Source organism: Lemur catta, chromosome 1 (assembly GCF_020740605.2).
Source record: "Lemur catta isolate mLemCat1 chromosome 1, mLemCat1.pri, whole genome shotgun sequence".
Taxonomy (NCBI): Eukaryota; Metazoa; Chordata; class Mammalia; order Primates; family Lemuridae; genus Lemur; species Lemur catta.
Genome location: NC_059128.1, coordinates 230981130 through 231001620, shown reverse-complemented (window position 1 = coordinate 231001620; position 20491 = coordinate 230981130). Strand labels below are relative to the sequence as shown.

Here is a 20491-nt window from a genome sequence, read left to right as displayed (position 1 = left end):
CTCGTACCTAGGCCCAGTGCAGCCCCTGGGGTGGTGCAGATGCTTCCACTGTGAGTTGCATTTCCATAGTGAGATATTTCCGTGGTGAGTTCCACTGAATTCTTAATCTAGCCACCAGCTGATCGTCTTTTTCTTGCCACTCCATCCTATTCCTGGATCCCCCCATTTCTCACTGTTTCTCATCTCTTTTCCCTCTGAGTGTGTACATTTTCTAAGAAAGGAAACCTTTGAGTGTTTTCTCCAGCACCACCTCCTTCCCCCTGAGTCTGGTTCCCCCAGCCAGGGACTCCCTGACAAAACAAGAAGGAACCATTCGCTCCAAATGGGAAAAACATTTGTGTGTTGGCTTGGGGATCGGGGAAGCCTGTGCAAGCCTTTTGGTTTAGGATGGAGTGGCAGCAAGAAGAGTTGGAGGTGGGGGGGTGGGAAGCAAACACAGGTGGCTTCCTGAGCTGCCCCAGGAGGGGAAGGAGGTCCGAAGCTACAACCTGGGGCTGAGTGTGAGTCTGTCTTTGCTGGGAGAGACAGGCAGACGCAGACAGCTCCACATGGAGGGATGTAGTTAGAAAAAGAGAAGTAGCTTGAGCTTGAAATCCAGTTGTTTTATGCATACGTTATGTGTGTTTTACTTTGCCAGTTGGGCAAGAACATTATTGAAAGACAGCTTAGACCCAAAAGATGCTGAAGCCACTTGAATATCTTAATAGGAAATGAATAAGGAATACCTTATAGCTTGAGGCAAAAGTTGTATTAACCCTTTCTGTTTTCTATGGGGTGCAGGCAGAAATTCACACCTCACAAGAATTTCCCCTGGTGTGGTGAAATCTTCAAATGGCATCGGCAGCACTAATCCTATTAGCCCTGGTGCAAGCACCCAGACACCCTGTGGTGTAAGCTCTGCTCAGCGCACCTGGGCCCCTGTCAGCCAGGGTTCCAAAGCTGTATTTAGCAGGGGTGACTACTTACCAAACTAACCTAAGTCCACAGTGCATCTTCCAACCAGGAAACACTTAAGGACTCTAAACATGCCCCCCTCTCCTCAATTCATTCTCTGCACTCACAGCCACATGCTTAAATAAAATCCTAGGTCCACTTTTCTGAGCTAAGAGGAAAGGGGAGTGCCACATAGTGTGTTGGATTCCGTGAGCCAGAACAGACTTTGAGGAGCCTCATGCACCAGAAGATGAGGGAAGGATTGATTAGCTTGCTTGAAATCGCTGGACTCCTGTAAGGAACATGTTGCAAGATGGTTTCTTTAAAATAAAAAAGAGAAAACCAAGAGGGCAAACATGTCCCTTGGCTGCCTGTTTTTTGTGTGTGGAAAAGCTTAGCAATTTCTACTTTGACCTTGTTTTCAGACTTTCAACCATTTTTGGAATCTGGTAATAATCCTGAGACCCAGAGGACAGTGCGTCTGTCTTGCAAATGGACAAAGTGTTTACGTCTAAATTAAAGGACAAATCACTTAATAGTGAGAAAAATGTAAGCAGAAGAAAAAAACTTGCTGAGGTAGAAACAGCTTTTTTTTGTCTATAGGGAGAATTGTGCTTAACAGCAGGACACTCACAGCCTATCTCAGGCCCACTTTCCGTCTCGCGTTTCCCCTCGCTTTGGGAGTGGCTTCCATCCCCTTCCTTGGGCTGGGGTCCCACCCTCCTTGGGCTACTAATTTCTTGTCACTTTTCAAGACTCGAGTATCTTCTCCAGAAATCTCTCCTTGACCCCCTCCACTTCCCAAGTCTAGAGTAGGGTCCCCTCTTCCCAGCTTCCTTAGCATGCCAGGGTCACCTCTGTAACCCTCTCCTGCCAGGGCCTCTTCACCTGGAGGGTAGGAACTGTTATTATGCACCTCTGTGTCCTTTACACAGGGCCTGGCACACAGCAGGCCTTCCATGAATGTCTTTCCTGAAAGAGGAAGACTCCCCAATAAAAAGTGTTTGGAGTCTAGAAGAACAAAAAGGGCATGCAGAAGGTAAATGAAGATTTCAAGATGTCTTCACCAAAATCTGATCTATTCAAAGTTTTCAGGAAGTCCGTAAGAAAGGACAAAGCAGAAACTCAGGATACGAACAGGTTGAAGATACAAATAGATTCAAGAAGGGTTTACAAAAATTGATGGATGTCAGAGCATAAAACAGTACTTAAGAGAAATGGAGATGTTAGGAGGAACCTCCAAGGGAGATGCCAGTGAAGGTGGCCCCTGTCCTGACAGACCCCGCACGGGGCCGTGTCGGCGATGGTGGGTGGGTGGGATCGTAGCCCCGCTGCTGATGGGAGTGTGCAGTTCCCAGGTGTATGGAGAAAAAGCAGGGACCACTGTGGACCCCACTGGCCTTAAGACAGTGCCCCGTCCCCCTCCCAGCTGGAGTTCAAAGCACTCATCTCCGTTCTCCCTCTGAGCTCCTGGGCTTCCATTTTCTCTCCTCTCTCTTCCTGTGCCGGCCGCCAGCCCTGCCGAAGCCTGTGCCAGCATCCAGCTCTGGCTCTGATGAGTCCAGACCACCGGGATTCACATTAATTTTCCCATTGCTAAGTTTGTAGTTTATATTTGGTTGATCAGAGAAATATGTGTGATGTGGGTTGCTGGCAAGTAAATCTTTTTTTCCTTCTCTCTTTCTTCAGTGTACTTTTTTCAAACCATTTCATTCCTTCATCTGGTCCAAAAGAAACTCCCCGGTCCTGCTAACAGCCCTACCTCACAGCAGCACTGAAGTCAGATGCACGAGATGGTCTACAGACATCTTCTGTGTTCATCTGGCTGCCAGACCCCGTGCAGACGTGGCTCCCATCTTTGATTTGTCTTTGAGGATTAATCACATTTCTTATTCTCTTATGTCTTTTTTTTTTAATATTTTTAATTGGTTCAAGCCAAGAAATTCCTGAAGCCTTAGGCCAATTCATTGCAAATCATTTAATGACATTGCAAAATGGGTTCTTTTTCTTCCCTCTCCTTCTTCCTCTCCCACTCCTCCCTTTATGCCGCTCTCCCCCGCTGCCCACCCTCAGCCTTCTCCCTCCTGTCTTCACTTTGATTTTCTGCCCCCCTCCCCGAGTCTCTTTCTTCTCTCCTCCATTCTCAGCTTTCTCCCACTGCTCAAATCTGGATGCAAACCCCACCTCAACTGGAAGGAAAAGAAAGAGACAAGATTTAGCAATTAATGTGTTTCACATCTGCAAAAGTTTTTTTTTCATCCCTCCCCATGGAAACTCTTTTATTTAAATAAAAGAGAGCATGCCTTGCTTTCATCAGAAAGTATGTTTGAGAAATTTTATGTCATGTTTCTGTGGCTGTCAGGGGAGAGCTCGGGAGCCAAAATTATTTGTGCAATTGGATGGGCAGGAAAAAATCCCGAAAAGACCAAACATGTTTATCCACTCTCCCGGCCTGCAAAGGGAGGAGCAGTACTCACTCTGCTGACCCCCTTGCTAAGTTTTTCTGTACGTGGCAGTGGCTGGCTTAGGCTGCAGTGCTGGTGGAGGTGATGAGTGTGCTGGAGGACATCACACTTGTGAATTATTGTGCCCTGCCTTGTCTGTTAGATTAAAAGCTGCCTGTGGCTAGGAGCTATGTCTTTTCTTCTTTGTATTTTCTGCCATGCTTGGCATGACAGACATTCTGCAGCACCTGGCTGGCTAAATGAATGATGCCTGGAGGGATGGTATTGTACCGAATGCCGACTACAGCACATGCTGCTTTTGCCCAGCTTTGTGGGCTACCGTGGTCATGTGCCAGGGCTACAGACGGCTAAAAGGCTTAGTCACTGCCCCCAATGCATAGCTTCTGAGATGCTGCCCAGGCACAGTAAACCCCAGCCACTCAGCAGGCGCCAGGCTCTCTGACCTCACAAGAGCACCATCAGGCTCCGGCCTCCACTCTGTGTCTGCAGTCGCTCCACATCCTCAGCAGATGACTGCTGTGGTTTTTCACTTGCAGAGCATTTTATTTTGGAGGAGTAACCCTGGGGTCATGCCAAGTCATGGTTCCTTGGGAGACTTGGGGGTCAAGAATAGTGTGATTCGTGGCTCATCAGTGAAGCAGTTTGGGGCACAGGAGAGCCCCCACATTGCCAGAGGCCACACAGTGGGGCAGTGCCAAGGACGCTTTATCTTCTAAGACTCCACAAATAAGTCTATGTAGCCCTGAGCCAGAGGCTTGGCCAGAGAAGGCTCTTAGTAGCTGTACTTACCCTGCACCTTGGCCATCTCTCAGAAGGGGACTGAGCATGCCACTGGCTAGTGCTCCGTTAGGGCAGAATCTCTCTGTGCATTGTAGCATTAGCCACAGGTGCAGCAGGTTGCCACGGGGACAAGTGGAGGCTTAAAGGCCATGAGAGTTGGGGAGTAGAACCATCAGGCAGCCCAGAAACTTGCTGATGGCCCTGAGGCTGCTACGCCAACCCAGCAGCATTGCCCAGAGCCCCATGAGGTGCCCCATAATCTGGCAGATCCCGTCCAAACCTCCGCAGAGGAGCACAGGCTTGTCTCGTGATCCCTGGGAATAGGCAGGAAGGTGGGACTGTACGTGAGACACACCTGCATAGAAGGCTATGATTTGTGTAGGTGTTCAGCCGAGCTCATGGCTATGATTTTGGTAACTCCACGCAGCATCTAGCCAAAGACAACGTCTTACTTGACTTCTTACTTAAACAGAATTGAACTTTGATTTGCAGCCTAAGAGAGGACTTGGAAAAGGATCAAATGAGGAAACCCCCTGAAAGTGACTGTTAGGTTTATGAATTACACTGGGGGCATTTAGCTAAGACCCAGCACTCCCTGTAACTGGATACATAAAGTAGACGAAAATTGGGGGATAAGACTACAATTACGATTTGACAGTTTGTTATGAGAATGCATGAACATACTCCAAATATTGTAATTTAATTTATAGTTCTATTGAGCCTTTTATTAATAAAGGGAGGATGAAAACTAGGTAGGAGGTAATGAGAAGTTCAAGAGGGACTCAAGATAAAATTCGTCAATTTGTGGTTTCACGTGTGATCCTGGTGATGGCAGCCACACCCGTGTGCCTCTGAAAGCCTTTTCTTTGCTTTCTATTTGCTTTCTATTTTTCCCATGGCCAAAAGAGTGTATGCCTGCTGTGCCCTTTGAACAGGAAGAGGAAGCACAGAGTACATCACATGATTTGTTTGAATGAATCCCTGTAACCTGCGCATCTAGGCGTCCTGCAGAAGTCATGTGTCAGAATATAGATATTCCCTTTGGAAACTGAGCTCCGAGAAGGGAGAAACCGGGCAGGGTTCTGTGTGGAGCCTAAAAGATGGGCTTTCTCAGAAAGCACAAAGTTCTGTGACAAGTCAAGAAGGTCAGTAAACCCAAGGATGGCCCCAAGGAGCAGGACTTGTGACCTGTCGAGAGCTGAGAAACAACAGAGTGGGCTTACTGGCATTTGGTTAATGTGGACAAGTTAATGAAGTAGCTGGAAGAATGCACAGAGAGGATGCAAAAAAGGGGTGTGAGGGAAGGTAAGAGGATTAAAGCTGCACAAACATTCCCCTAATGGATTTCTCAAACACACTAGCCGACAGGCAAGGGCAGGTGTCCTGTCAAACCATTTCCCCATGAAACCTGATCCACCTTTCTGCAGGGCAGGCCTGCTAACCCCATTTGTAATGGAAGGGCCACCCCTTCTTCCACCCAGTGAGGCAGACCGAGCAGCCCAGGGCCTTACCAGGAACCTGGCCAGCATGGGACAAAGGGGCCTGGGAACAGGCTGGTTTCCTTCACATGCGCCAGCGAGAGCTCCTCTCTTCATCTGCCCGTCTGATGGCCGATTAGGCTGGTATTGATCACGAAGCCCCCACCCCTCCCTGGCCCCCTTCCTGCCCCAAAACACTAGGAGAAGGGGGTCCTCTGGTCTTCAGATCATTCATCACTTCATTACTCTGCCTTTGATCCTTAGTGAAACTGAAGTTTTACTGGAGCGGCAAAATTGGGAGTGTTTGTCTGGTGAAGCAACAGCTAAGGCTTAAGTTTAGGAGGCACAGGGAGGGGACAGGGCCAAGGACCAAACTGCTGCTTATTTGTTTTGAAGCCAGGAAGGCTCGCCTGCCAGTCGGCCCTGGTGGGGAGCTGGACGTCCAGCTGGGGTGCCCTCGGTCCTGCCTGCACGGGCTGTTGTGCACATGTTGGCATCAGAACAGAGGGGCTGTCTGGCCACATGGCTGACCGGTGCCGGCTTCATGCTCCCCCACTGCACAGCCTTCTGTCCCCAACAGAGCAGTTGTCAGAGGGCGCGGCAGGAGCCAAGAGGGATCTAAGGGGGACACGGTATTTTCTAGCGTTGGGTTGGTGAGGTGGGTGCACGGAGGAGTGCATGCTCCTTGCCTGCATAAGCCCTGGACTTTACAGTGGGTAGGCACCCGGGGCGATTAACATGGAGATGGCGTTCTGGTGCCAAACTCCTTTCAGTTGCTCACATCTTTCTTGCAAAATAATCTACTAGGTTTAAGTATATTCTTGGCTTGAGGCAAATTTCCTTGGAATGAGGTAAAGAAAAGGGGAGGGAAGAAACTCTTGGTGGAGTAGTTTCGGATTTATTAGACCGTGGAAGAGAGCGCTTCACAGTGCCTGAGGAATTTTCCAGATGCCCCTAAGCTCACAATCACTCACAGCCCTCTTTATGGGGAGCCTCCTGACTTGGCAGGTACAGGGTGCACTGGCCTGAAGGAGGATTAAGGCCTTTGCATTTTTTAAGTGAATTGCTTTCAAAAAACAAAGTTACCAATACTTAGCTGAGCTCAGGCAATCCCTTTCCCATAGTCCAAACCTTCCTCCTCTCTGAGAAAACTCATTAGCTGTCTTGGCTGAGAGGCTCAGCCAGGACTGGGCTACATAATTTGTGGGGCCCACTGCACAATGATGATGGAGGGTCCCTTGTTCAAACATAATTAAGCATTTTAAGATGTGGACAACTGAGCATTAAACCAAGTGTTGGCCCCTTCCAAGTGCAGGGGCAGGTTGCGCACCCTATGAAGCTGGCCTTGGGCTCCGCCTTCCAAACTTTATTTATTTAGCAGGGATTTAGAGAGCATTTGCTATATTCTAAGTACTGTGCAGTAGGGCTTGGGGTTAGGGTGGGGAGTGAAAAATTAATAAGTTTCCCATCGGGAATTTTTAATTTAGTTAAGGTCAGATATCACATCTACAAAATTAAAAAATGGTGAAATAAGTGTTTAAAAGCCCAGGAGCCCCTACACCCACTCAAAGGAAGGAATCCAAGAAAAATCTCACCTTGACCCACAGGCATTGCTCTTGCAGCCTGGAAAGTAAAATGGAGCAATAGACGTGAACCAGGCAGTCTGTCATGGTTTTTGCCACACCACTCTGTGAATAGTGTGTGTTTCTTACTCCACGTTTATTAGACCTAATTCACCTCTTTCCTATGACCTCGGAAGTAACCTCTCAAAAAAACCATTCTATTTTCAAAATAGCTTCTACTGGCCACACTTAGATAATAAAATGTTCATAGAACATGTGTTGTGCTAGGTCCTTCGAGCTCACAGTGTAGACCAACTCAACCATGAATTTCAGTTCACAGGCAACATGAATGAGTATCTTGCACCTAACCTGTCAGGCTTGGCTTCCAGGATATTCATTCATTCATTCAACATCTACTGAATGTCTGCTTGGGCCAGGCCTGGGTTAGGTTCAGAGAACACACAGGTGAACAAGACTCGGTTCCTTCCCTAAAGAGTTCACAGTGTAATATTGTAATCAAAGCAACAACGATCCTTTCATAGAAACAATAGGGCTTTCCTGCCCTGGGCTGGCTTGACTGAGAGCTTCTGGAAAGTTCCATTAAGTGGGAAACCTCCTGACCTTGTTGAGTACCTTGATCGCTGGGCTCTCCTATGGTGACAGTAGTTTGTTTTTGGTAATTATCTCTTGTGTTCTGTGAGAAACCTGATTCTCGCCCTTTCTCGGTCTCCAGTGGAAACAACAACACGGGCAGGTGAGGTCTTGCAGGGAAATCACAGTAAGCCCTGAGGCTGTCAGTTCTCAGGAGCCAAGCAGAATTCCCCGTGGTCGTCAGCGTTCAGAGAGGGTGCCCCAGAGCGAGGGACTTTTATGAAGAGAGTGTTTGGGTAAAATGTTTTCATCTGTCTTACTCTCCATTAATGTTATTTCTTCTCTTAATTCAGCTGCAGTCCTGAAAACCAAATTTCCAGTTTGGAATGCAGTTTTGTTGTACAAATGACCCCTGTTTTGTTCTGCAACATGATTTGGCTCATACAAAGAGGGATTTGTCGTTTGAGCGTTTGCATTGTTTGAGAAACATCCTGCTCTTGTTCGATGGACCTCCACCCTCTCCCCGTTTAGACCCCACCGAGCCAGGTCAGAGAGATGGCTGTGAGGCTGCTGGAGACCCACCTTCCACGGCCATCGGGCCACACTGGGTGCCGCCTGTTGTCCTGGGAGCTTCCTCTTTGCCTTAGAAAACCCTTAGGGCATCCACAGAGCCCCACCCGCAGCCCCAAGGCAGGATCCTCCCTGGCGTAGGTGTAGCTCCTGGGTCACAGGAATCGGCCTTCTGGTTGTAACTGTGGCAGGCAATTGGACAGAATCCCGGGTCTGTCACCTGTCATTCTGGGTGTCTGAGAATAACCTGGGAAGGCTCTTCTTGACTGAATTGGGGAAAAGACATCAGCGTTATTTTTTCAGTTTCCTTCAGTCTCCATTGCTGGGCCTCTGACAGCTGTGCTGAGACATTGGTGCCTTGACCACGGCCCACTTCCAGGGCGGATGAGCAGGGCCAGCTCACCTCAACGCCTCAGTGTAACAGAAGAGGCTGGTCTGTGTCCAAGGCGCCGCCCGATGGCATTCTCTACACTCTCCCCCAGCCCCTGCCCCCACCCCCAGCTTATATAGACACCAAGTTGAACACCCATCAATGATGAGGGCCATGCATTCCATTCTCACAAACTCCTACAGATAGCAGGAGGCTGGAGGAGGGACGTATCCCTGACACCCGCAGTGTGTGAGGTTCTGCAGCTGCTTACTGGAGCTGACGACACTGAGGCACAGGCCTGCCCAAAAATGGCACACTGTTGTTGCTTTCCTGCATCGGGGCCCAACCAGCACCTTCTCTTCTCTCCACAGATCTCCAGGACTTCAAGTTAGATGTGCAGCACGTGATCGAAGTAGATGAGGGGAACACAGCAGTCATTGCCTGCCACCTGCCCGAGAGCCACCCAAAAGCCCAGGTCCGGTACAGCGTCAAACAAGAGTGGCTGGAGGCCTCCAGAGGTGAGTGAGCCCAGGCCAGGAGCAGCGTTGGCCTCCTCCAACTGCCTGGCTACGCTGGGTCAGCTGCTGCCTCCCAAGACCCTAAACACGCCAGCAGCCCTGTGCTCGTGCTGGCCAGCTGTCTTCTTTCTTGATATTTAGCCCTGTAGGATCCTAAAGGAGGTAAGTTCCATTATGGAGGTCCTCTGCCCCACCATGAGAAGTGTCTTCATCCTTTGAGGGAGGCCCTGGGAGATGTTACTGAGCTGCCACCATTGGATCAGGGCTCCGGATGCTCCCTGCAAGAGCCCCCCGTGGGCAAACACACACAGAAAGGCTGCCAGCCCGAGCTTTGGGGTTCCCTGGTAGGAGGTGGAGCTGTTCCCACACAGCAGAGCAATCTTTTTAGTGGAACTTAGTTTTTTCCCTCTGCCTGTCTGCCTGGTAAATGCAGTTACCTTGGCTATCATAGCTGCCTGCTCAGGCCATAGTGGGCACAACAGCTGGTCCAGGGGGGCCAAGCTTTGGTCCACAGGGTGTCACAGGGGAAGGGGGATGTCCTTCAACTAGAAGGCAGCTGCTTCCTACAGCTGACCCTGCACTCAAGGCCAAGTAGACCCTACTTGACCTGACCCCACAGGTAAAAATATCTACCTTTTGAACTGTTCTATAGATGTTAAGATGTTTTTATTAACTCTTTCTGGCTATGAAAGGAGTATATGTTTATTATAGAAAACTAAGAAAATACAGAAAACTTGTTCAAAAGGATGAAACCCTAATCCAACCACTCAGAAATAACAACTGTCCCCAGCAGAAGCCTGGCAGCAGCCCCTAGGGGAGGCCTGCTCATCCACGACGGTCAAGGGCTTCTCCCGGCCCACCGGGTACTTGCCTAAGCAGCTCACCCCTGGTGGCCTGGCAGCAGCAGGCACCAGACTTGGTGACACCACCACTCCCAGGAGGGGCAGCCAGAATGAAGCTCAGAGCTGACGGCCAATGCTGTGCCTGCCAGGAAGCCAAATGCTACCCTGGTCACTGGGGTGTCCAGAAGCTTGAATCTGTTTCCTGTCTAAGGAACCTGAACACACCCCTGGGGCCCCACCACATGGCACCCCAGACCAGGAGCAGACAGAGCCTGACAGGGGTTTCAGTGGCATTCAAGTGGTCGGAGGTTAGAATACTCCTCTCCAAGTAGCAGCAATTCAATCAGGCGGCAACTCAGTCCATTCCCTACTTCTGGAGGATTGCAGGAATGATCATCTCATCTCCTGTGTGCAGCATGGGCCCCTCGATCCTTACAATTGCTCTGAGGAGGCCTACATTATGCTTTTTTACAAATGAAGAAACATGATCAGAGAGGTTAATTAACTTGCCCAAGATGGCACAGTTAGTATGAGGCAGATCCAGAGCTTGAGCCCAGGTCTACCTGACTCCAAATCCTGCTTTCTTTCCACCCTCCCCCAGCTCCCCTGAAAGTACAGAATGCTCTCCCACAGACCTGTGCACTAACTCGGGGCAGTCAGTTGGTCAGCCAGTTCATTAGCTGGTTAGTTACTTTCTCTCCCTGGCACTTCTGGCCCATCTGGTGCGAGGTTTTATGGGGAGAATAGCATTGTAGGTCTGGGCTTGTTGGAACCTGGGTCCTGCCTGCCCTCTGCCCTCATACCACTCACCTCTGTCGGAGCTGCAGAGTACAGCATTCTGGACTCAAACTCACCCCCTGTTCCCTTGGCCCTGCCCTTTCCACAGATAACTACCTTATCATGCCATCGGGGAACCTCCAGATTGTCAACGCCAGCCAGGAGGATGAGGGCATGTACAAGTGTGCGGCCTACAACCCAGTGACCCAGGAAGTGAAAACTTCTGGCTCCAGCGACAGGCTGCGCGTGCGCCGTAAGGGCTGGGCCACTTTCGGCTGGGAAGGGAGGTGGACTCTTGGGGGTACCACAGTCCATGCTCCAATTCTGTGTTCTTGGAGTGGGTGGCCTGGGCCATGGGTCATGGGACACCCAGGACTCCACTGGGGGTCTTTCCCCCTGGGTAGCCCCAGAGCCAGCCTCTCACAGCACACGGCCCTCGGCCTGGCTCAGGGGGTAGCTATGCCTGCTGTCACATCCGAGCACTGTGGGGACATCCCCTTCCTCCTCCTGTGGAGAGAGAGGTTTCCTTTACTGCATCACTTTGTGATTGGGCTCAGTCCAGATATGCGTCCTGGGCAGGGCCGTGGGCCTCAGTCTCGAGCTCAGCCGTGGACACAGCACGTGCATAGATCAGATGCCCACACGGGGGGCCTCCCGGCCTGCCGTTCCACCCTGCCTGAGGCCACCGGCCTGCACTGTCCGCACTGCTGCAGTGGCCCAGCACCTCCTTCGGGGGGGCGTCCACGGAAGCCCACACGCTCCCCCATGAATTGAAGGCAACAGCTACGTTGCTGAGCACATGACAGGGCGCCTGCCTGTTTGGTGGGTGACATCTCACATGGAGTTAGGCCTTAGAGTCGGCACCAGAGATGGGTGGACGTGGAGCTGATGAAGCTAAACTCCAGTGGACTCTCCTTGCACACCAAGAAAGGCCTCACAAGGGCCTAATGTTGTATCTGTCATTTTGTATTCTTTTTTCAGCCTCTCAAACTGTAGTAAGTTTCATGTTTTAGAAAATCTGGGTATGCCCCTAGTTGGCACATAAAGCAAAATCTCACATATCCACCTACTCCTTCAAGGTCGCTGAGGAGGGCAGCACATTGGAGAGTAACGTGCCTTTCAATAAGTTCTATGCAGTTTGTCTCCAGAAAAAAGATCGTGGCTCCCCCAGCCGAGCAATGAAGAACAGTCTGTTTGCATCCGGGGACCTCGCAATATGGGAAATGACTGTCTTTAAACAATGGGTTCTGTTCAGCTCAGCGAGATGCTCGCTGTGAGACGCTCACTGCAAGAGACGCTCGGGACTGAGACCCACGGGGTGTGTCGGGGCACAGCAGGTCCTTGTCTCCCATCTCACCCTCCGCCTCGCAGGGCACTTAGTGCAAGCCCGAAAGATCCCCTGCACCATTTAAATTGTTTCCTTCTGCGCACCCTCTTCCTTCTCTTTGCCCACACACACAGTTAACCTTAAGCCCAGGTGTCCTGCTGCTGCTGCTGCTGCTGCTCTGGTATTTCATTTCTTGCTCATGAGCCCTTGTTTTTGATAGGGAAGCCAAGGCCCAGGGGGATGAAGGAACTTGCCCTACTTTGCATAGGTCCTAAGCCGCCGAAGGGCTGTTTGATCCCAAATCACAGCCCCTGGGACAGCCTCCTGGCAGGATGTCCTGGTCCACACACTGTCTACCCTTGCCCCTCGCCCCCCAGGCTCCACCGCAGAGGCTGCCCGCATCATCTACCCCCCCGAGGCCCAGACCATCATTGTCACCAAAGGCCAGAGTCTCATCCTGGAATGTGTGGCCAGCGGGATCCCACCCCCACGGGTCACGTGGGCCAAGGACGGGTCCAGTGTCACCGGCTACAACAAGACGCGCTTCCTGCTGAGCAACCTCCTCATCGACACCACCAGCGAGGAGGACTCAGGGACCTACCGCTGCATGGCCGACAACGGGGTCGGGGAACCCGGGGCAGCGGTCATCCTCTACAACGTCCAGGTGTTCGGTGAGCGTCTGCTGTGAGCCTTTGCCTTGGCCTTCCCTCTGCTCTGCATGGCCTTTCTAGAAGCTGTACCCCAGGCTCAGGGAGGGTTAGTCCTGTGAAAGGCCACACGCCAGTGAATGAGAGTCAGAGCTCCTCGGATCCTGGGGGCTAAGGCATGTGGTCCTGGAGTCCTCTTTCGTCCCTTTCCCGTTGTGACTCTGATGGTGGAGATGGGGGACCTGTCCTTCCCTCTCCCCGTGCCCAGTAGGAAAAAGCAACAGCCAAGGGGAAGGAGGGAGCCCCTCCTGCCCGCGACCGCTCCTGCCCGTCTGGCCCTGGGGTGGAAGACACAGCCCTTCTCACCCTGCTCTGGTTTCCCGGCAGAACCCCCCGAGGTCACCATGGAGCTGTCCCAGCTGGTCATCCCGTGGGGCCAGAGCGCCAAGCTCACCTGTGAGGTGCGTGGGAACCCCCCGCCCTCCGTGCTGTGGCTGAGGAACGCTGTGCCCCTCACCTCCAGCCAGCGCCTCCGGCTGTCCCGCAGGGCCCTGCGCGTGGTCAGCGTGGGGCCCGAGGACGAAGGCGTCTACCAGTGCATGGCCGAGAATGAGGTCGGGAGCGCGCATGCCGTGGTCCAGCTGAGGACTGCCAGGCCCGGTGAGTGCGGCCCAGAGGCCTGAGATTCCAGCTGCACATTCCCAGAATCCTTTTCTCCAAAGAAATCCAGCTTAAAACCCCAGTTATGTGAAAGATAAAAGCAGCTTTTAGTTGTGAGTTCGAATTTACACTAACATTAATAAATCAGAAGTGTAAATTTTCACTCATGAAAATGACTCATTTAATTATATTTAAAAAAAATTGTTTATTTGTTTGCCGAATCCAGTGATTCCTTGGGTTCCACAGAACCCAGTTTGACAACCATTGCCCTAGAGCAAAGAAAAGCAAGTGTCCTTCTCGGCTTGCTTCATCCTAATTGATGCCTGAACCGACTGAGCAGTGGCTGTGTGCTCGGCACTGGGCTGGGTAATGCGGGCTGCACAACGGCATGACAAAGATCCTCCCCTCGAGAACTTTCCTAGGAAGGGCATGAAGCTTGCCAAGGAAGCAATTTGAGAAAAATGTGATGAGTAATAACGTGTTGAGTCAGCATGATCAGGCGTCCATGTCCTGTGGTGGAGGAGGTCAGGCAGAGGAGAGACTCATGTTGGTGGAGTCTGTGGAAGCTTCCTGAAGGAAGCGTTGTCCCCGCTGGCCCCTCAGATTTTCAGAGGGCATTCCCAGTTGGTCTCACGCCTCGAGTTTCAGGTCACCTCAGCGGGGTAGGAAGAGGCCCCCTGGCGCCATGGTGTTAAGATCCCACCTGAAGGGACGTGCCCCATCGTTGGCCTAGACTGAGGAGGCAGGTGTCGGGTCCCCCTGTCTCAGGATCAAATTGGGATAGTTCACTGAAGACCTGCCTCATGCGGACTCAGGAAACAGCAGGTTGCAGAGATGTCCCCAGCCACAGCAAGGGGCCGGGCACAGGCCGGGCTGCCTTCCCCTCTGGCGGGGCCGGGGCTCGCGGCCGTTTCCCCACAGAGCCTGGCTGTACTCGCAGAGCCGCCCCGTGCTCGGGCGGGTGGTTGGCTCGGGTCCTCTCTCTGTCTTCCTTCTGTGTCCTCCTTGGGGGCAGCGGCTCTGCAGGGGACTCACAGCCTCTCCCTTCCCTTCTCTTTCCTGTGGGTCCCCCAGGTACAACGCTGAGGCCCTGGCAGGATGCCCGGCTGGCCACTGCCACACCTCCTGTGCCAGCCCCCAGACCCGGCCGCGCCGACCAGGTGCTGAGGGGCCAACCGGGGCTCGCCGGGCCCCCGACGTCGGTGCAGCCTGCCTCCCCGCAGTGCCCAGAAGAGAAGGGGCAGGTGGCACCTGCCGAGGCCCCCATCATCCTCAGCTCACCCCGGACCTCCAAGACAGACTCGTACGAGCTGGTGTGGCGGCCTCGACATGAGGGCAGTAGCTGGGCGCCGATCCTCTACTACGTGGTGAAACACCGCAAGGTACAGCCATGGCCCTGGCGACGTGCCACCCTCTCCCCACACAGCCTCCTTGCACCGACCCGAGCGGGTCGCTCCGCCTCCTGGGCGTTAAGCCTGCAGCAGTAACCCCACGGCTGGGCGTGCCTCTGTCCTCCAGGGCACGTCTCCCCTGCCTCCCGGGGGGCTGATGCGAGACGGGCACGTGGGGCCCTGGAAGGCCCAGGGGACAGCCGTGTGTGCCCCCAGGTCCGAACTCTGTGCACTCGTTTCCCAGACACTCAAACTGGCTCCGCGTCCCAGAGGAGACGGTGAACAGCCACCTTGCTAACCATCACCCTCCTCCCCTTTCCTCTGTCCTTAGTTGTTGATGTTGTTTCATTTTGTTTTTTAACCAAAGTAAGCTAGCTCTGCTAGGTACATACCTGTAGGAACTCTGGCACGGTAAGCTACCTCTAAAGCCAGGAAAACAAATATTTGTGAACAACTGTTTTCTCTGTGGGCTATAAAATACCCCCTCAGTTCTCAGAATTTATCATGGCTTGGGCTTGACAAGCAGGTATTCGAGCTCAAAGCACATCATGTTTTTCAGACCTCAGCTATTTCTCCTTGACAGAAGCAAGTCTGTCCAGGTGACGGCTTTAGGAGCTGTCGGGGAGGGAGTCTCAGGCTCTGCCGGGATGCAGGACAGGGCTGAGCCAGGCCCGTGGTCCTGATGCTGCCCTGTGAGGCAGGACAGGGCCTCCAGCTGCCCCTGTCCCCCAAGGCTGTGCTCTTGCCTACTGTGACCCCGCAGGGAAGAGGGCATGAAATCTGTAAGAAAATGTCCTTGAAACATTTCTGTTCCCCCCAAGTATATGCTGTTTTCCTTCTAAGGCCATTAAACAGTAGAAAATTATTGTTCTTAAATGGATTTTTAAATGTTATTTGATAAGTAATAGCATATTATAAATGCTGAGTTTCATTATGCATTTATATCATTTTGCTTATAAAAATACTACATGCACTTGGTAGAAAATATGGAAAATATATGCATGTGGAACTAAAAGTATTTATTCACTTTTTCCCCCTCCCGAAACAAACAAGAAAACAGAGCCAACCCTGCCCAGTGGAAAGCTTTGGCTGTGCAGAAGCCATTTCCCTGCCTTGGACCCCCCACCCCTAACTCATTCTGTTTTTTCTTGTCCCTTACTTGCTCTCCTAGAAGACCTTGGGTCAGGGCAAGTCCACAGGGACCCTGTGGCCATCAGAGAGAGAGATACCTGAGGCAGAGCAATCCCATGCTGCCCCCTCTGCAGCCTCGCAGGTGGGGACATGGAGTGGGGGGCAGTTGCTCATTAACCCTCCGCCTGCTGGCCTCTTCATAGGCCGCCAGCGAAGGAGGCGAATGAGTTTGTAACAAACTCGGCATTGTTCAGCTCCTGTTACAGGGCAGGGCTGATCCTGATCCTTATTTCCCCGTGTAACTGGACACCTCCATCTCAGAGTTGTAGACAAAGATCCGGGCAGGCCAAACGCCCATGTTTCCCAGGAGACAAAAACCAGCATGATAGCAAGCATAATATTTTTCAGGCCAATAGGTGGCCACGAAACAGCCTCACACAAGAGGCAGGCTGGCAAAGGCCATGCCGCGGTGATCCGGAAATGCCAGGCTGAGGCTGCATTCACCCTCTCAGTGTGTGTGACAGTGACTAATTACCCTTCTGTTTCTTATTTTCATTTCTGAGCCCAGTGGAAGTGTGAGGCCAGCGCTAGGAGGGCAGGGGTGCAGGGGCGCGGGGCACCTGCTGGGTCTGGCTTCCCTCGGGCTCCGGCCCGTGGGGCTCTTGGAGCTGCCACGCAGGCGTTGCCAAGGCAGAAGTTCTGGCTTGAAAGCAGTTCCTCTCTTGCGGAACTAACGTGTCTTAAAGACCGTCACCCAAGAAAGAATTTTGAAATCCAAAGTCAGCCTTTGGGTTGTGTTTTTCCATCCCCCTTCTCTTGCTGGGGATTGGGAATCATTCAGCTAATTTTCACTTTTTCACATGCACAAAGCGAGATTCATTTCCTGGTGCATCTGCAGACCCTGGGCTACTGTGTTTGGGTTTCCAGCACCACTGGGGATTCTCAGTTTGTAAAAATTTCTCCCCTTGGAACAAGTCCTGGAAGCCTGACATTAATGAGCCCAGACCATCCCTGTGCCTTGAATGGTAGGTTTTGTTCTACTTTGGAATATTCTGCTTGGGATAAGAGCTTTTCCTACCAGCTGTTTTCTTCCTTCATCAAACCACAGCACCAGGTTCCAGCAGGCTCTCGGAGACGTGCAGGGCTGGCAGCTGACTCCTGTCCTGAAAGGTGGGGTGGATGAGAAGCAGCAGCCTCTCAGCATCACCTGTTGGGGAGCCCAGAGCTCCCTAATTTTTTTCTTGAGGTTTAAACAGCTAAGAAGCGGAAGGCATGAAAGAGTAACCCATAATATTTACTGATCATCCCCAGTGTTGAAGTTCTAAGCAAGGACTGAGGGCAGGAACAGAGAAAAAGAGGATCGAAGTGACAGAAACCTCACTGAGAGGAGCATGTGGGGAGGGTCCAAGAAAGGGAACCCGCTGTGCGCCAGGCTCAGGCCGAGGCACCTTATATGAGTCATCTCGTGACTCTTCAGAATAACCTGGGAGATTTTATTTGTCTCATTTTAGAAATGCAAAGCTTGGGGGTCAGAGTTAAGGGAGTTGCTCAGAGTTGCACAAGCGGGACTGGGACCCAGGCCCTGTGGCCCCCATCTCTTCCTAGGAGAGGGGACGATTACGATCATGCTCTTTGGAGTCGAGTCACAGTCTCTGCGCTCACTAGCAGTGTGGCCTTGAGCAAGTTGCTCATTTCTCTAAGCCTTAATCTCCTCCTTTGTGAAAAGGAAACAACATTAACACCGATCTCTTGGGCTGCTGTGAGGAAAAATTAGGTCGTGCATATAAAGTGCTTAGTTCCGTGCCAGCGCGTAGTAAGCTCTCAGCGAGTGTTGCTGTTTCTACTGGTTCCGCGGCTTTTATTATCTTACTCGTCATTGTCTCTCATTAAAATATCAACCGAAGGAACTGTGTTTGGTTTAAATACAGCAAAGAGGAAGGAAGTAAAACAGGGAGGTTTTTGGAAATACAAGGGGGAGGAGGTCTTTGGAGAAGTTCTCAGCAGCATAAGTCAGGCCTCCTGACCTTCCCCACCAAGGGCGCTTGGATGGCATCATTACCTGAGGCATCTGGAAGCCTGACTTGACTGTCCCAGTGAGGGGGTGTCCCATAGCCAGGAGGGCCAGCCTCCCCTGCCTGGCCCATTGTCCTTGCCCTCCTCTGGCCCTCTTGGGCTCAGTCCTGCTTTCCTTGCACACCATACCCCACCTGCAGCTCTAGGCTGAGGTGCTGGTCCTTACACCAGCTACCTTCTCCAGCAGGTCACCAACTCCTCTGATGATTGGACCATCTCCGGCATTCCGGCCAACCAGCACCGCCTGGCCCTCACCAGACTCGACCCCGGGAGCCTGTACGAAGTGGAGATGGCAGCGTACAACTGCGCGGGCGAGGGCCAGACCGCCATGGTCACCTTCCGAACTGGTGAGAGTCAAACATCGGCCCTAGCTTGGGGTTTCCGTGGGCCCAAGCAAGTCCCACCAGGCCCAAGGGGGAATCCCTGCTCTCCTTGCCCCAGCTACTCACCTTGAACTTTATTTTTCCTTCCCACTACTGCCTCCCTGTGGTGTGTGTGCCAGGTGAGGTCCCATCTCTCATCAGGAGAGTCACCAGCTGGCCACTGGGGCATCCCTTTGTCCCTCTCAGACAGAGTCCAGCAGCAGGACCACGACAGGGTCAGGCAGCGCTGGGAATCAGAGCACTCTTCCAGCACCCTGGGTTATTATTTATATCACGTTGTCACACCCCTCTGCAGGGTCTCACTCTGGGGAGGGAGACCTAATGCGCGCTCCCATCCTTGCTGATCTCCACCCATTTCCACCCAGGACGGCGGCCCAAACCCGAGATCGTGGCCAGCAAGGAGCAGCAGATCCAGAGAGATGACCCTGGGGCCAGTCCCCAGAGCAGCAGCCAGCCGGACCACGGCCGCCTGTCCCGTAAGCCCCAGTAGCAGCCGGTCGGGGGGATGCCCATCAGGACTGAGCTGCTCCCGAAGGCCCCCGCTGCAGCTGAACGGGGTCATGGCTCGGAGGGTCCAGGAGTCCTTATGGCATTCTCTTGGCATCTCCCCAGTTAACCACAACAAGGACTTATAGGTTGGAGCTTTTCAAACAAAAGCCTGGAGTGTGACGCCGGGGGTGCTGCCCTGGTGCAGCCAGGGAGCAGGGGCAGGTCTGACCCCCACACCTGCGGGTGAGGGCTGGGGAGGAGCAGGCCCTGTTGGGGCAGCTGTGGCCAGTCGGAATGCAGCGTCCCTCCTGCTCCTCTCCTCAACCTGTGTGGTCTTCCCCAGCCCCGGAAGCTCCGGACAGGCCCACTATCTCCATGGCCTCTGAGACTTCAGTCTACGTGACCTGGATTCCCCGAGGGAATGGTGGGTTCCCGATCCAGTCCTTCCGGGTGGAGTACAAGAAGCTCAAGAAAGTGGGAGACTGGATCCTGGCCACCAGCGCCATCCCCCCCTCGCGGCTGTCCGTGGAGATCACAGGCCTGGAGAAAGGTAGGGGCCCGGCCATGCTCCTTCCTGATCCCCCAGCCGCCCCTGACCACCTGCAGGAGGAGGGCGAGCCACAGGGGCCCTTCTCTGGCTCAGACCTCCATGCGCACGTGGACGCGATGTCACTTGTGCTTATCTCAGTCCCACACTCCCTTCCTGCTCCCTCTCCCACGACAGGGCCCAGAGCCGTTTCCCGTGGGCTGCTCTCTGGTGAGCACAGGAGTTCTTGTGAGTCCGCTGAGGACTTGCTTTGGGGAAGGGCTACCTGGAAGGTCCTTCGGGCCTTGGGCCTTGATGGGGCCAGGGGCAACCAGAAGGCGTTTCCCACCTCCTGATTTAGTGGGTGCCCCTCTCACCAGGCACCTCTTACAAGTTCCGAGTGCGGGCTCTGAACATGCTGGGGGAGAGCGAGCCCAGCGCCCCCTCCCGGCCCTACGTGGTGTCAGGCTACAGCGGCCGCGTGTACGAGAGGCCTGTGGCAGGCCCTTACATCACCTTCACGGACGCCGTCAACGAGACCACCATCATGCTCAAGTGGATGGTAAGCGGGTCTAGCCTCGGACGCATCGGGAAGACGGGCCAAGGCTTATGCTGGCAGCTGGCTGCCCTCCCTGCCTGGACTCTTCTTCTAAGACGCCTCCCCAACATGCCCCCACCCATGTGCTGGGGGTTGGGCTCCCCTGCTCGGTGGACCTGGAAGCCCGACTGGCGGCACTTGAGAGGCTCTGAGTGAGCCGGAGCTGCTGTTGGGGGCCTTACCCTGGTGGACCTCCAGGCTGGTTCTCATTTTCAGGTTATGTCCCACCCTCCTTCTGCCCTTCCCCTGGCACCACAGGGAATCCCAGCATAGTCGTTCAGGGTCCCTTTTTAGCCAGAGATACTAATCCTCACATGCCCAGGAGGGTTCAGAGGGGATTTAAGTCTTCGGAGAAACGGCAATTTGTTCCTTCTTTCCAA

The 20491-nt window shown here is 52.9% G+C and overlaps 1 protein-coding gene across 8 annotated transcripts in view; it reads left to right on the top strand.

Annotated features, from left to right (window-relative positions):
* The window catches only part of BOC (BOC cell adhesion associated, oncogene regulated), a 72134-nt gene that overhangs the window by 44923 nt on the left and 6720 nt on the right, over positions 1-20491 (top strand). For 7 of the 8 annotated variants that reach the window (XM_045540280.1, XM_045540277.1, XM_045540276.1 and 4 more), the window contains 9 exons: positions 9121-9267; positions 10996-11139; positions 12591-12884; positions 13248-13520; positions 14595-14902; positions 18300-18462; positions 18864-18974; positions 19331-19537; positions 19894-20075. In XM_045540280.1, the coding sequence (XP_045396236.1) occupies positions 9121-9267; positions 10996-11139; positions 12591-12884; positions 13248-13520; positions 14595-14902; positions 18300-18462; positions 18864-18974; positions 19331-19537; positions 19894-20075 (1829 nt within the window). The remainder of the gene's footprint in view (positions 1-9120; positions 9268-10995; positions 11140-12590; positions 12885-13247; positions 13521-14594; positions 14903-18299; positions 18463-18863; positions 18975-19330; positions 19538-19893; positions 20076-20491) is intronic. The other variant, XM_045540281.1, reaches the window with a different exon arrangement.